General features: G+C 38.2%; 1 protein-coding gene across 1 annotated transcript; it reads right to left on the reverse strand.

The window, feature by feature from the left end:
• Nucleotides 1-14,258: 14,258 nt before the first annotated feature.
• LOC141686147 (uncharacterized) lies at nucleotides 14,259-15,813 on the reverse strand. Its single transcript, XM_074491201.1, has 4 exons — nucleotides 15,549-15,813; nucleotides 15,198-15,375; nucleotides 14,918-15,026; nucleotides 14,259-14,798 (listed from the first exon to the last, which is right to left on the reverse strand). The coding sequence occupies exons 1-4, from the start codon at nucleotides 15,811-15,813 to the stop codon at nucleotides 14,259-14,261; spliced, it is 1,092 nt and encodes a 363-aa protein (XP_074347302.1).
• Between the last annotated feature and the right edge of the window lie 943 nt (nucleotides 15,814-16,756).

The following is a 16,756-nucleotide window of genomic DNA, read 5'->3' on the forward strand; positions in this document are numbered from 1 at the left end:
AAGTGGTGAAGCATACGAGCCTTGTTCCAATGAACCATATTTTTTAAACCCAATCCTCCCTCATCCTTTGGTAAGCAGATGTCATCCCATGCAACCTTGGCACCTCCTTTCTGATTAATGTTACCTTTTCAAAGAAATTTGGTAAGCATAGATTGAATATTACGGTGTACAGCAGAAGGTAAAATAAAGTGACTACACCAGAATCCCTGTATAGCATGTAAGACGGACTTGATAAACATAACTCTCCCAGCAAGAGAAAGAAGTAGATTAGCCCAAGAATTCAACCTTGCAGTCATTCTATCGATCAACGGAACACAATCATTGATGCAGAGTTGAGATGCAATCAAAGGAACGCCCAAAAATTTAACCGGAAGGGACCCTCTCGGAATAGAATAAGTAGAATCAAACCAAGCAGCGAAACCCGGATCACAATTACAGAGAAAGCTTGTACTTTTGTGCACACTAGGTTTTAACTCACTCCAAGCTGAAAAAACAGAAAGATTATCCATGATGTGGGATACCGAATCCTTACAACCTCTTGCAAACAAAAGAACATCGTCAGCAAAGAGTAAATGGGAAATGTTCAAGTCTTTGCATCTCCAGTGATGCTTATACCCAGCAGGAGTCTTGGCTAATAAACATGAAAGAATGTTCATGCTTAAGGAAAACAAATAAGGTGACAGAGGGTCCCCTTGCTGAATACCCACTGTGCTTTAAAGAACCCATGAATAACTCCATTCAACTTGACTGAATATCTAGGAGAGCAAATACAACCTCGAATCCAAGAAATCATTTCCACAGGCAGACGAATTTTGTGCAAAACTGCAACAATAAAATCCCAGTTTAGAGTATCAAATGCTTTGTGAAGATCAATTTTGAGTGCACACCTCGAGGCCCCAGTCTCACGATCATAGCCTCGAAATAACTCTTGAGCCAAAAGAATGTTATCTGAAATAGAACGGCCAGGGATGAAGGCTGACTGAGCATTATTAACAATACCTGGCAACACCCTCTTTAACCGAGAAGCAATAATTTTCGATATACATTTGTACATTACAGTACATAAAGAAATTGGTCTGAATTCTTGTTATTCCTAATGAACTAACAATGAGATTTACAAAGGGGGGTTGAATGTAAATCTCAAAACTTTTTCAAGTTTTGAGCAGTTTCAAAGGCTATGTGTTTAAGATAAACAAGTGTATGAATTGCTTTAAGCTAATACAGACAGATATATATTCAAACACTAATGTAAAGAACACAACAGACCTTAAAAACTTTTCTGGTGGATTGTTGTTCCACCAGAGATGGTATTTCAGAAAATCTGTGATTCAAGAAGTTGATCACAGCTGCATCCTAGTACAAACTAGATAATTTTTCTCTCAAGATTTTTCTAAACAGTTCTGGAAAAATTCATATATAATTACTAGCTGCTACTTGGTTTATATATCACCAAGTTTACAAGTGAAGACAAAGATAAAAAGTACAATAATAAAATAAGTTCTCCACTTGTTTCTTCTCCATTTTACTCCAGTGTATTGTTGACTATTGCCTCTTTATACTAGAGTAGAACGGCTGCTTTTTCTGATGTTCCTGAATTAGGCTACCACATCTCAGTTGTCTCTGTCAACCCATGTGCCTCTGTTTGTAGGTACAACTACCACTTGTCAACTGCTATTTAACAGAACATCCGTTGAAGCCTTCATCCATTGATGGCTTTATCCGTTGATGTGTTAGCAGTTGAAGCTCTATCCGTTGATGCACTCATCCGTTGAAGGATGTTATCCGTTGAAGCTTTAGAGACATCCGTTGAAGCTTTGTTTCTCATCCGTTGAAGGTCTTTAAGTTATCCGTTGACACCATTTCATTTATACAAAATTACAAGGCATGAAATATTTACAATTGGCCTTCCTATCTGCATATCCTCTAGTAGTCAACATGACTTATAATTTCCCTCAACATTTAAGAATTATATCTCAAATCCAGAGACTGAAATGTGCTACAACACTAGACTTATTTCTAAGTAAAGCTACACCATCAACGGATAGCCAAAATGGTCTTATCCGTTGAGGCTACAAACACTAGATTTCTACTTAAGTATTTTGTTAAACATATCATCAAACTAATGCACATATATTCCTAACAATCTCCCCCTATTTATGTCTATAAGAGTTGTAGACATAAATTCAAGGTTAACTTGATGATAACAAAACACTTAACAAATATATGAACTGAAACTAAGTAGAAACTTAAAAGTGCTGCAAAAGTGTATGTACTAGAAGGTAATTGAAGATTTACAGTATTTCCAAGGGTGCTCCTCTAGCCTGAGCAAATCATCTTTTTCTTCTTTGTTCCCTGGTTTTCTTTCCTAGCCCTTTGTCATTTTCCTCAATTTGGAGTTGGAGTTGTCTGAAGAATTCAGATTCATCTTCATCACTGATATCCAACTTAGATTGCATTTCTTTGAGAGTTTCATTGCTTGCAATCTTGAGTTGGTCTTCAAGTCTAAAAAATCTTCTGACTCCTTTATCATCTCTGAATTCCATCAACCAATGAGGTGATTTGTGAATTGTAGTTCCCCTTTCTTGAATGAGTAAGGTTCTGGGCAAATCATTGGGCTCCCTCCAAGTTTTCCTTATGTTGGCAATCTTGTTGAGAATTTCAGTCTTGGCAGTTCTGGTAAAGCCAGAATCCTTTTGTATGGCTGAAAAGACTCTGATCAAGGTAGAGTAGCCTTCATTCAGAATCCTGTAGAGAGGCCATGTTCTTTCCCCAGCTCCTTTGTATCTGAACACCAATCTCTCTGGTAGCTGTCTGTAGGCAGCAATTCCCCTTACATCCTCCAGCTCATCCAGATAGAGTTCAATGTCTGAAATTTCTTTTATGTCACAGATGTGAACATAATCATCTTTAGAAATGGGTGGCTTAGGGTTAGGTTTATGTTTTTGAGTGAATTTCTTAGAGTTTAGGGGAGGTGTAGATTTGGATTTTCTTTTCTGTTTCTTTGGTAGTGGAAGAGTGGTTAAAAAGGTAGGCAAATTGATGGTGTCCCAATCAATAGGTTCCTCTTTTGGGATGATTGGTTCACCATGGATGTTTATAGTGGGATCAGCAACAAAGGGTTCAGGTATGAAAGGTAGAGATTTAGTTTCTTCAGTGTTGTCTTCACTCCTTCTATGTGCCTTGGCCTTTCTTCTATTTCCCTTCTGCCATTCCTCTTTTTCCTCCATACTTTCACCAAATATACTCCCAAAAACCTCATCTAAGTTTGTAATCTTGTCTTCACCCCTGACTTCAATTCCTTTCTCATTTTCAACTAGACTTGACTTTAGCTTTTGTTCAAGCTTTGCTTGTGCTCTTTTGTCAGCCTTGAGTTTTTCAGCATCTTTCTTTAACCTTTTGGTTTCTTCCCTCTTGGCTATTGAGAATTTGGGATGTCCTTGCATCACACATATGCTCTTTCCCTCTCTAAAGATAATAGCCATGTTTCTCCTTACTGCCTCATCCATGGTCTCCTTGTGTTTTATGATGCTAGCACCCAAAACTTTGTCTTCATCAGGCTTTGGAAGAGGAAAGTCCACTTCTTTCATCTGAGCAAAGTCTAGAGGGTTCTTTGTGGAGTCCTTGCTGGATCTAGTGTTGGGCTTGAGAACCATAGGTTTTAGATTCTTGAAAGAAGTCTCTCCAACCTTATTTCTCCTTTCTGGCTTGTGCTCCATATTGATTGGTTCAACCTTTGTGCTATGTTTCACAGATATTGATTTATCTTGTGTAGAGCCAAACAACTGTTGCATCCTTTCATCAATTCTCCTCCTTTGCTCTTTCACTTGAATTTCAGCTGCTGCTAGCTGGATTAAATCAATTCCATCAGGCTTTCCTTTGATTTGAATGATTGGAGAAGTAGTGATGGCATGAACTAGCACTTTAGATATTTGGATTTTTGTAGATGGCTCTCCTCCCCTTCCCTTTTACTCTCCCCCTTTTTGTTATCATCAAGGAGAGGGGTCAAGCCCTGTGCTTTTGCCAGCTGCATAAGTAGATTTGTTTGAGATTGCTGGTTATGAAGAATGGTGGCCACAGAATCTTCAATAACTTGAACTCTGTCTTCCAATTTGGCCAGCCTCTTTTCAGTATGTGATTCCTTTTTCAATCTCAACAAAATGTCCTGCATTGTACCATAGGGCATGACTGAATCCAATTTTTCAGAATTATAGGATTTCAAGTTAGCAATATCCTTTCTGAGTTCATCCACACTCAGACTCTGTCTTACTTGCTGCAACTTCATGAGATGCAGTGAGTCCAAGTGAGCTGTAAGGATAGCCTTTGTACCTGCATGAGAAGTTTTCTGAATGGCCTGTTGGATAGTACTGATTTGTTTGACTAAGGAGACATTGAATTGCCCTGTTGTATACTCCTTTGTTAAGGCCCATTCAGGTAGATTTGGAATAGAACTAGGGCCTTCATCTCCCCCTAAGTTCATGCTTCCATCAGAAGAAACAAAGTCATCATCATCAGAATTTACTCCAAATTCTTCAGATGACTCACCAGCTTTTGAAGGCATCTTGTTAATAACAGCTTTGTCCCTTTGAAGGGATGCTGTTGTATGTACTAGATGTAGTGTCTTTTCTGCCTCCACATTGCCCTGTGCAGCCAATAATTGATAGGCTGAAACAGGATGAGTAAAAGTGTCAGCATCCAAGGAAATGTTATCAATTACAGCTTTGTAATGTTGCTGAAATTGTCTTTCCTTTTTAGCATCATTCACAATCATTGACTCACTAGCAATGGCTGGATCCATCCTTATATTTGCTGTACCTGCCTTTCTCTCATTTTCTCTATGTTCTTGCATCAGGGGCTCCCCCTGGCTCACACAACTCACTCCCTCACCTTCACCTACTAAGGTGGTACTCCTCTCACTTACTTTTGCCATGCTGGAAGAAATAACATGCATATTTGAGCTCTCAATCTCTCCTTTTGCTTGGGAGCAACCCAGCCTCTCACTCAAATTGTCACTCCCTTCCCTCAGTCCTAGAAGTGATTGTACAGTAATCAAGTCTTCTACACTTGGAATTGTTTCAGTTGTGTGTGTAGAGACTATCAACGGATGCAGAATAGCCGTTGAAGGTGAAACTGATGGTATCAACGGATAACTGCTGTTAAGCTTATCCGTTGAAGAACAACCACTTGTCAACGGATGAGTGATATCCGTTGAAGAAGGAAAAGAAGTAGAAATTGAAAGTGATATAACTGTTGAATTTGTGTAGATTGATATTAGTTTTGGTGACACAGATCCTTCAATTACATCTGAAAGAATTTGCGGGTGATCCAACAAATCATCTAAAAGATGATGATCACCTGTATTTGAGTGGGGCTCCTCCCTGAGTTGTAAAGAGGGAGAATCAGGAATTGATGGGAATAACATATCCACATCTATAGATGGTGATGAAGTGTGTGGTGATTGTGTGTTAATTGTGAGAGAATGGAGCTGTGATTCCACATTTGTTGGAGCCACATCAAACTGAGTTTGAGAAGGCATAGATACAGATGGATGTATCTGTGCAGTGTGTGCACCCTATGTAGAAGATTGGGTTCTGGCTCTCTTTCTTCTAATAAAGGCTTTTGTTGGTGAGTGTTTGGCTTTATTGTCCCTCCCTCGTTTGTTCTGTGTTCCTGGTTGGGAACTATTTTCAATAGTTACATCCTTTTGGGAGGATGCAGCTAGGGATATGCTAGTAACCCTTTCAACCACCACAGCTTTTTGAGAAACTGTGGCTTGGCTAGCTTGGGAAGCACTTATCTCTCCTTCCTTATCCTGGGGGTTTCTTTGATGTTCACCCCTCCCCTCACCACTCACACCCTGTTCACTCCCCTCAGGGTTAATGGTAGATGTTACAACTGTTGTCTTTTGAGAAACAACAGAGGTAGTTTTCTTTGTCTTTGATTTTGAAAGTTTAGTTTTGGTGACCTTGGTAGGAATCTGTTGGGGCATTGTCACAGATTCCATGGCCACACTAGAAGATAAAGAAATAGAGGGATTGGAAGAAGTAGGAGTTGTAGAAGCAATTACCTCACTTACCTGAGGTGCATTCATGATTGGTAAATATACCAATGGCACACTGCTGTTGAGATCCATTCTCAATAAATCTGCAAGAACTCTTTTCTCTTGTGCCCAGCACTTGAGTTTATTATTCTCATTGGTTATGACCAAACCTTCAGCAACATGGTTAGCCAATAACATAAAGAATCTAGCATAATAGATGTTATTAGATCTATTAGTTTTGTTACCTAATCTAGTACCCAATTCTAGCATAACATAGTTGCTAAAATTAAAATACCTATCAGAAACAAGCATATAGAGCATATTAACAAGAGATGAAGTTATGGCATCAAAATTGCTAATTTTCCCAGAGAAAACCTTGATAAAGGCATCCCTAAGAAAACTCCATTCTTTCCTAAGGCCTTTTTTTTTAATACTCCCTAAACTAGCAGAGTTAAGAGAATTACCTATGGAATCTAACATGCTGGATACATCATTATCAGTGTGTGGTGTCATGGCATTGTTCTCAGGTAATTTAAAATATGCTAGTAAATCATCACAGTTAACACAGTGATTTTTACCTTTGAGGGTGAAGGAGATAGTCATATATATTGAGTTGAACTCAGTAGTTGTCCAAATCTCCTCAACTACTTCACAGTAAATCGTTGGGGCTTCCAGCATTGCATAGCTAAGTTTACAGTTTTTGATGAAGTCCATCATTTTGTGATAATCGGAGTGGGCTTCATTCTTTTCTACCAAAGCTATGAAATTGTTCTTCTCATAGATGAATCCGGATTGAGACATAATCTTTACTACTGGTGCCATTGTTGTGAGTAGAATTTGCAGAGAATAACTTGAAGGTTTTGCAGAGAGAAAATGGTAAAAGCTTTGAAATTTCAAGAAAGCGTAAAGTAAAAATGAAAAATCAGAAGGGCTTATATACTTTCTCAAATTAAAAAGCATAAATAAAAGATTAAACAATAAATATATGTAAGTGAATTTCAGCCGTTTAAGAATAAATTGTAAGTATTCTAAAAACTACCTTTAAAACAAATACATACAGCTGTATGTATGAGTATCAAAGGTTAAGACATTAGAATCAACGGCTGTGAAATACCTGAATCGACTGATGTGATATTTCAACAGATAAAGTAAACTGTCATCCGTTGAAGAGCACTTCAGTTTTATCCGTTGACGGATAAAAATTTCCAGAAATGTATATGTCTTTCAACGGATAATGAACATCCGTTGACAGAACAATTTTAACTTTCAACGGATAGGGAATATCCGTTGATAGAATAATCTGTGTTAAAAATCAAATTTGTTCTAGCAGCTAATACATTTCAGGCTTCAATACAGATTGCAATAAGGACATAAATTTTAAGAGTAATTAAGCATACCTAGCTCACTTACCAATCTTGTGAATGTTGATTCATCAAGTGGCTTGGTAAATATGTCTGCAATTTGTTGTTCACTTGGAACAAAATGAAGTTCCACTGTACCTTTCATCACATGTTCCCTAATGAAGTGGTACTTGATATCAATGTGCTTGGTTCTTGAGTGCTGCACTGGATTTTTAGTAATGGCAATGGCACTTGTGTTGTCACAAAATATTGGAATTTTGTCAACAGTCATACCATAGTCAAATAACTGGTTCCTCATCCATAGTATTTGTGCACAGCAACTACCGGCTGCAATGTACTCAGCTTCAGCTGTTGATGTGGAAACAGAATTCTGCTTCTTGCTGAACCATGATACAAGCTTGTTCCCTAGAAATTGACAGGTGCCTGTTGTGCTTTTCCTGTCTATTTTGCAACCTGCATAATCTGCATCTGAGTAGCCAATTAGATCAAAACCAGACTCTCTAGGGTACCAAATTCCTAGATTTGGAGTTCCCTTGAGATATCTGAAAATTCTTTTAATAGCCACTAAGTGAGATTCTTTAGGGTCAGCTTGAAATCTAGCACAGAGACATGTAGAAAACATTATATCAGGTCTACTAGCAGTTAAATATAAAAGTGAGCCAACCATGCCTCTATAACTTGTAATATCCACAGACTTTTCAGCCTTGTTTAATTCAAGCTTAGTGGAAGTGGCCATGGGAGTTTTTGCAGGTGAACAATCCATTAAGTCAAACTTCTTTAGAAGATCATAAATATATTTAGTTTGACTAATGAAAATTCCACCACTAACTTGTTTAACTTGTAACCCAAGAAAGTAAGTTAGCTCTCCCATCATGCTCATTTCATATTTACTTTGCATTAATTTAGCAAACTTTTTACAAAGCTTATCATCTGTAGATCCAAATATAATATCATCTACATAAATTTGTACAAGTATCTTAGAGCCATTAACATTTCTAAAGAAGAGAGTTTTCAATAGTACCTCTTGTGAAATGATTATCTAGAAGGAACTTTGACAAAGTCTCATACCAGGCTCTAGGTGCTTGCTTTAGTCCATAGAGTGCTTTCAACAGATAATACACATGGTTTGGAAAATTTTGATCTTCAAAACCTGGAGGTTGGCTTACATAAACTTCTTCCTCCAATTCCCCATTTAGAAATGCACTCTTGACATCCATCTGATAGACTTTGAAATTGGCATTAGCTGCATAGGCTAGAAAGATTCTGATGGCTTCAAGTCTTGCAACTGGAGCAAATGTTTCATCAAAATCTATTCCCTCTTGTTGAGAATAGCCTTTAGCAACCAATCTGGCTTTATTCTTTATGACAATGCCATTTTCATCCATCTTGTTTCTGAATACCCATTTTGTGTCAATGGAACTCTTGTTCTTTGGCTTGGGTACCAGCTTCCAAACTTTGTTTCTCTCAAATTGGTTCAGCTCTTCCTGCATAGCTAATATCCAATCTGGATCCATTAAGGCTTCTTCCACTTTCTTAGGTTCCTCCTGAGATAGAAAACTACTATACAGACATTCATTTTGAGTAGCTTTACTTGTTTGCACTTTAGATGATGCATCACCAATGATCAGTTCAAAGGGATGATTCTTGGTCCATTTCCTTTGAGGTGGAAGATGTGCTCTAGATGAGGTGGCCTCAGTATTGTCGTGATGTGAGACAGAGTTTTGATCAGTTGAAACTCCCCCTGAGTTGTTGGTCCTTTGCAGGGAACTTGGAGTTCTATCAACTGATGATGTAAATCGATTATCCGTTGATGAACTATGATCAACGGATGCTTCATTATGTACTTCAACGGATGATGCACTATATCTTTCAACGGATACTGCATTGCCTCTATCAACGGATGCAGAATTCTGTGCATTATCCAAGGGCATATCTTGAATCCCTTTTGAAGTGTCATTTCCATCAATCTCCTCTCCACTATCATCACAATATATCTCAATGTTGTCAAATTTGAGTCTTTCATGGTGTCCCTCATCTGTCAGTCCATCAATCTTTTTATCATCAAACACAACATGCACAGATTCCATAACAATGTTGGTTCTTAGATTGTAGACCCTATAAGATTTTCCAGCTGAGTAACCAACAAATATCCCTTCATCAGCCTTTGCATCAAACTTCCCTTTATGGTCAGATTGATTTCTCAGTATAAAGCATTTACATCCAAAGACATGAAGAAAGTTTAGAGTTGGTTTTCTTCTCTTGAACAACTGATAAGGAGTCATGCCTTTAGCTTGATTGATCAAAGAAATATTCTGAGTGTAGCAGGCACAATTAACAGCTTCAGCCCAGAAATATATTGGTAACTTTGATTCTTCAAGCATTGTTCTGGCAGCCTCAATTAAAGATCTGTTCTTTCTTTCAACTACCCCATTTTGCTGAGGTGTTCTTGGAGCTGAGAACTCATGCATGATTCCATTTTCTTCACAGAACAGCCTCATTGTCAAATTCTTGAACTCAGTTCCATTGTCACTCCTGATATTCCTAACCTTCAAGTCAGGATGATTATTGACTTGCCTGATGTGATTGATAATGATTTCACTTGCTTCATCCTTTGATCCAAGAAAATAGACCCATGAAAACTTTGAGAAATCATCTACAATCACCAAGCAATATCTTTTTCTTGCAATTGACAATACATTGACTGGTCCAAACAAATCCATATGTAGCAGCTGTAATGGTTCATCAATTGTTGTTTCAAGCTTCTTTTTGAATGATGCTTTCCTTTGTTTGCCTTTCTGATAAGCATCACACAAACCATCCCTTGAGAATTCAACAAGAGGAATTCCTCTAACTAAGTCCTTTTTGACTAGATCATTCATTATCTTGAAATTCAAATGGGATAGCTTCTTGTGCCATAGCCAACTTTCAGCTGAACTTGCTTTGCTGAAAAGACAAGTAATAGATTCTGCATCTGTAGAGTTGAAGTCAGCTAAGGACACATTTCCTTTTCTAACTCCAGTTAGAACCACTTTGTTGTCTTTCTTACTGGTGACAATACAGGCTTCTGAACTGAAGGAAATTGTATTCCCTCTATCACATAGTTGACTGATGCTCAGTAAGTTGTGCTTGAGACCATCAACTAGTGCAACTTCATCAATTATGACATTCCTTGTTAAAATCAAGCCATATCCCATAGTAAACCCTTTGCTGTCATCTCCAAAGGTTATGCTAGGGCCAGCTCTCTCCTTAAACTCTGTGAGCAGGGAGAAATCTCCTGTCATGTGTCTTGAACAGCCACTGTCCAAGTATCATAGATTTCTTCTTTTTCCCTGCACACCATAAAATCAATCAAGTTGATTTTGGTACCCAAGTTTCCTTGGGTCCAATCTTGTTAGCCTTTCTCCTAGACTTCATTCCTCCTGCATCTTTAGACTTAGGTAACTTTGAGTCAACCTTGATCTTAGATGTAGTTGGTTGAGGTGTAGGGTTAGTCACAGAATCATTTAGCACATTTGGAATTTGATAAGGCATGGATTGTGCAAGCATGTTATCCATATTGGCATATTGTATGGCATTTGAGGCATACTAAATGCAGCAAGATAAGGATTGTTAAAATATGGCATGTTTGCAAAATGTGCATAAGGATTCTGATGAGACATAACAGGCATAGCATGCAGAGGTGATGCAGACATATTAGGCATGGAAGAGGGCACATGTATGGGAGTTTTCTTAATAGATTTGCAATTAGCAGATAGATGATTAACACTACTACAATGCACACAGCTTTTTCTAGGAGCATACTTATCAGGTGTGTAATTATTATGTTTGTTAACCCCTACCTTCCCATTTCTATTAGATTTCCTTTTAGTTTCCTTTTTATCCTCAACCACTTTGAGCATATTCTTTAACTGTTCTAAGGTCATGTGTCCTATATTCACCTTACTGAAATCTTTGGATGTGCTTGCTTCTTCTTTGACAAAGTTCTTGGAAGTTGAACCAAACTTTTTGTTGAGTTTCCTTAGATTTTCACTTTTAGAAACATCTGCCTGTTTTAATTGAGGAACCTTCAACGGATGCTCCTTTTCTTCCTTCAACGGATAACTTTCATCATCCGTTGATTCCACATCCGTTGACAGCCCATCAATTAATTCCAGTTTCTTTTTGTTTTTATTCCAGGAAGTCTCACAGAATGATTCAATTCCTTGGACCTTGGCAATTTGAGCACTAACATCCCTAGATGTCTTCCAGGCTTTAATCACCTCTTGCTCTCTCTCTAATTGATTAGAAAGTATTTATACTTTCTTAACAGATTCAGCTAGTTCATTTTCAACAGATATACAATGTAGCTTATTTTTCTCTAGGTCAATCAACTTATCTTCTAACACAGCATTTCTATCACTTAAAAACAAATTGTTCTCTTTAATCCTACTATTTTCTTTAGCAAGAGATTTAAGAGACACACGCAAATGATACAGTTCAGTAGACATGTCATTAAAAGCATCATTGCACTCTTCTTTAGTAAGCTGTGTTAAATCAGTAGTGATTACCTGGTTGCTTGATGAACTAACTTCATTTTCCTCAGAATCAGCCATGAGAGCCAAGTTGACATATTCCACATCTTCATCCTCTTCTTCTCCATCAGCTGCCCAGTCTTTTTCTTGAGTAATGAAAGCCCTCTCCTTTTGCTTGAGCAGATCAAAATATTTCTTTTTGTAATCTACTTGGTCAAATTTCTTCTTTTCAGAAGTTGGCTTTCTGCACTCACTTGCAAAGTGTCCACTTGTACCATAATTGTAACACTTGAACTTGAATTTGTCCACCATGTTCTTATGAGGTTTAGTGGCTCTAGTGTTTTTCCTAAATTTCATCTTTGCAAATCTTCTGGACATAAATGCAAGATGCTCATCAATACCATCAGAGTCATCTTGGCTGGAGTTGTCTTCATTCTCAGCAACTTGCTCCTTACCCTTGCTTGATTCTGATTTGCTTGTGCCATCTTTGGAGTTTGATGTAGATCTCACAGTTTCTTGTCTGCATTCTTTCTCATTTTCAGCTACCAAGGCAACTGAACCTCCTTTCTTTCTTCCCTTCTCCAATACCTCATCCTGTTCCAGCTCTAGTTCATAAGTCTTCAAGATTCCATATAATCTTTCAAGAGTGAAGTCCTTATAATCTTGAGAGTTTCTCAAGGAGACAGTCATGGGTTTCCATTCCTTTGGCAAGGATCTTAAAAATTTAAGATTTGAATCCTTCACCTGGTACACTCTACCATACAGCTTCAGTCCATTCAACAGCTTTTGGAATCTATTGAATGTGTCATTTAAAGATTCATTTTCTTCAAAATGAAAATACTCGTACTGTTGAATGAGAAGCTGCATTTTGTTTTCTTTTACTTGTTCTGTACCTTCACACAGTAGCTGAACTGTGTCCCAAACCTCTTTGGCAGTTGTGCAATTTATCACATTATCAAACATATCCTTGTCAAGACCATTAAACAAAATGTTCATAGCCTTCTTATCCTTGTGGACTTCTTCTGTGTCTTCCATTGTCCATTCTGCTCTAGGTTTTGGAATGGATTGACCAACAGCAATTGTGGCCGTAGCAACTATGGCTACTTTGTGGGGAATGTGAGGACCATTCTCAATGCAGTTTACATAACCTTCATCTTGGGAGAGTAGATGAAGGTGCATTTTCACCTTCCAATGGTGATAACTGTCTTTGTCAAGAACTGGGATTTTTACTCCAATATCCTTCTTACTCATCTTTATTAGTTTCCAAGATCTTTAAACTCTTTGTGTGTCAAGAGCTTGCTCTGATACCAATTGTTATTCCTAATGAACTAACAATGAGATTTACAGAAGGGGGGTTGAATGTAAATCTCAAAACTTTTTCAAGTTTTGAGCAGTTTCAAAGGCTATGTGTTTAAGATAAACAAGTGTATGAATTGCTTTAAGCTAATACAGACAGATATATATATTCAAACACTAATGTAAAGAACACAACAGACCTTAAAAACTTTTCTGGTGGATTGTTGTTCCACCAGAGATGGTATTTCAGAAAATCTGTGATTCAAGAAGTTGATCACAGCTGCATCCTAGTACAAACTAGATAATTTTTCTCTCAAGATTTTTCTAAACAGTTCTGGAAAAATTCATATCTAATTACTAGCTGCTACTTGGTTTATATATCACCAAGTTTACAAGTGAAGACAAAGATAAAAAGTACAATAATAAAATAAGTTCTCCACTTATTTCTTCTCCATTTTACTCCAGTGTATTGTTGACTATTGCCTCTTTATACTAGAGTAGAACAGCTGCTTTTTCTGATGTTCCTGAATTAGGCTACCACATCTCAGTTGTCTCTGTCAACCCATGTGCCTCTGTTTGTAGGTACAACTACCACTTGTCAACTGCTATTTAACAGAACATCCGTTGAAGCCTTCATCCGTTGATGGCTTTATCCGTTGATGTGTTAGCAGTTGAAGCTCTATTCGTTGATGCACTCATCCGTTGAAGGATGTTATCCGTTGAAGCTTTAGAGACATCCGTTGAAGCTTTGTTTCTCATCCGTTGAAGGTCTTTAAGTTATCCATTGACACCATTTCATTTATACAAAATTACAAGGCATGAAATATTTACAATTGGCCTTCCTATCTGCATATCCTCTAGTAGTCAACATGACTTATAATTTCCCTCAACATTTAAGAATTATATCTCAAATCCAGAGACTGAAATGTGCTACAACACTAGACTTATTTCTAAGTAAAGCTACACCATCAACGGATAGCCAAAATGGTCTTATCCGTTGAGGCTACAAACACTAGATTTCTACTTAAGTGTTTTGTTAAACATATCGTCAAACTAATGCACATATATTCCTAACAATTCTTGCATTCGGGAAGGAGTACGAACCTTAGGAATTAAGGAAATAAAAGTGGCATTAGTTCCAAGTGGCATCGTGCTTGTTGCGAAGAAATATTTCACTGCTTCACAAAAAACAGTCCCAGTGATATCCCAAGTAGCCAAAAAGAATTCAACGTTTACCCCATCAGGCCCTGGAGCTTTATTACGTTTCATAGACTTCAAAGTCAGATAAATAATAGAATTGGTGATATGAGCCACTAGGTCCCTGGCTTGATCCTCACTGATGCTTTTGCAATCCACTGAACTGAGATCCACATTATTCGAAACCGAGACATTGCTCATAAGACTTTGAAAATACGAGACTGCCACCTTTGCACAGTCCGTTTGCCCATTAACCAGGTTCCCCTCCTCATCATGTAAGCTAAAAACCTTGTTAGTATTCCAATTCACCTTGCATTGCTGGTGGAAGAAGGAATTATTACCATCCCCCTTGTGCATCCACTTAACTGGGATTTTTGTAACAAGAAATGTTCTTCCCTGAGAAGAGCCAGATTTAGTTTGTCAATAAGCTCTCGTTCTTGCTTTTCAAGAGCTAGACTTCTGTTTGAGACCAGTAAATATTGAGTCTCATGAAGCTGATTACGAAGATCATGCACCAAGGTATGGAGATTCACATGCTTCTTGTTAAAATCACGGAGAGCATTTTTAACATTCTTAAGCTTGAAGTTGAATTGCTGCATTGGGTTACCCAGGCAATCTTGGGACCTAGTACGAGAAACCAAATCAGAGAAGCCAGGGATATCAATCATGAAGTTAAAAAACTAGAAGGGTTTACTAAATCTAGTGAGTTGCATAGGTTCTTCATATAGCAGTGGGTTATGATCCATAAGACCCCTTGGCTTCACAAAAACACTTCCTTCAGAAAAATAATGAAACCATGCAGCATTCCCCACCATTCTGTCCAGTCTTTTGAGAACCGGAGTTTGCTCTCTCTTATTAGTCCAAGTAAAAACATCTCCTACGGTACGAATAGGACCTAAACCATAATTGGAAAGATGGTCTTTAAAGACCTGCATGGCTGGAGTCCAATGCTCCCTGCCACCGGATATTTCATCTAAACCAAGAACACAATTAAAATCCCCCATCATACACCAAGGAAGGGAAGCAATTGAGAGATTAGTGCAATAGTCCCATAAAGCAACTCGATCACAAGCATCATTAAAAGCATACACAAACGAAACCAAAATAGTGATTTTTTTTCAATAAAAGTGGCTAAACAAGAAATACACTGATCATTACTAGAATGTAAAGTCACTGTCCAAATACTCGGATCCCAACCGACCCAAACTCTACCATTATGATGAGATTCATAATTAAAAAGCCATTTCCATTTTCTGTTAAACTTTTTCGAAATGCCAACTGAATTGTGAGCCTTAACCTTAGTCTCCAAAATACCCATAAGACTAATATTATACATAGATACAAAATTTTGCAGCTCCTTTTGACGAGGACCCTTGTTCAGACCCCTCACGTTCCAGGAAGCAAACTTCATTGGAGACGTTTGAGAATGGCTGGCCCTGCAGCCAGTTTAGTGCTCTTTTTGTACAATAGAATTTTCCTATTAACCACCTTGATAAACCCATCTGCGTCAATTAAGTCTGAATTCTCTGCACACAGGCCTATAACAACCGGGTGTGTTGTGCCTTCTGCCGGCACCACAGGCGCTGTGATTGTTGCTGGAACTACTGCAACTGGAACTATATTTCTAACTTGACTTCTACCCCGCCTTCTTTTCTGTTTACCTGGAGACACTAAATTACCAGGTGCCAAATTATTAGAAACCATCACATCCACATTAGGTCGTTGATCAAATTCCTCCAGGTCATCATTTTGTTCCACCGTCTTGTCAACCACAGTGTCAGCCAATTTTTTAACAGTGTCAGCCAATTTATCCACCTGACTGTCTACCACATTCTTAGCTTCCTCATGGTCTAAGCCCTCCAAATTTTGATCCTCGTCCAAAACCAAATCACAGCCAAGAAATTCCCCCACCACCTTGGGGTTGATATCACTGGTACCATGTTCATGTTGCCTAGCTGCAGCCCCTGAATTAGCAGTTTCTCCATTTTGTTTCTTTGCCACCTTAGTAGCACCCTGTTTATCACCACCCTGTCTAAACCGAGGAGTTGGTTTGACTGCATTTGGATTGTGAACACATCTCGAATATGAGTGTCCAAATGCTTTGCAATGACTACAAGAATAGGGTAACTGAGGGTACAATATGCTAACTTTCACTAGTTCTTCTACACCCATCTCATCTAGGACTAGAACCCACACAAAATCAGGTTTCGGACTTGAATAAGAGAGCATAACCTGGACAGAAGCATACTTGGTAGGCTCGAACTTCGCTGTGATCTCATCAAACTTAAGTGGTAAACCCACAACCTTAGCTATAAAAGTTAACCCTTCCCTAGACTAGTACGAATGAGGAACAA

The sequence above is a fragment of the Apium graveolens genome, chromosome 9, assembly GCF_009905375.1.
Source record: "Apium graveolens cultivar Ventura chromosome 9, ASM990537v1, whole genome shotgun sequence".
NCBI lineage: Eukaryota > Viridiplantae > Streptophyta > Magnoliopsida > Apiales > Apiaceae > Apium > Apium graveolens.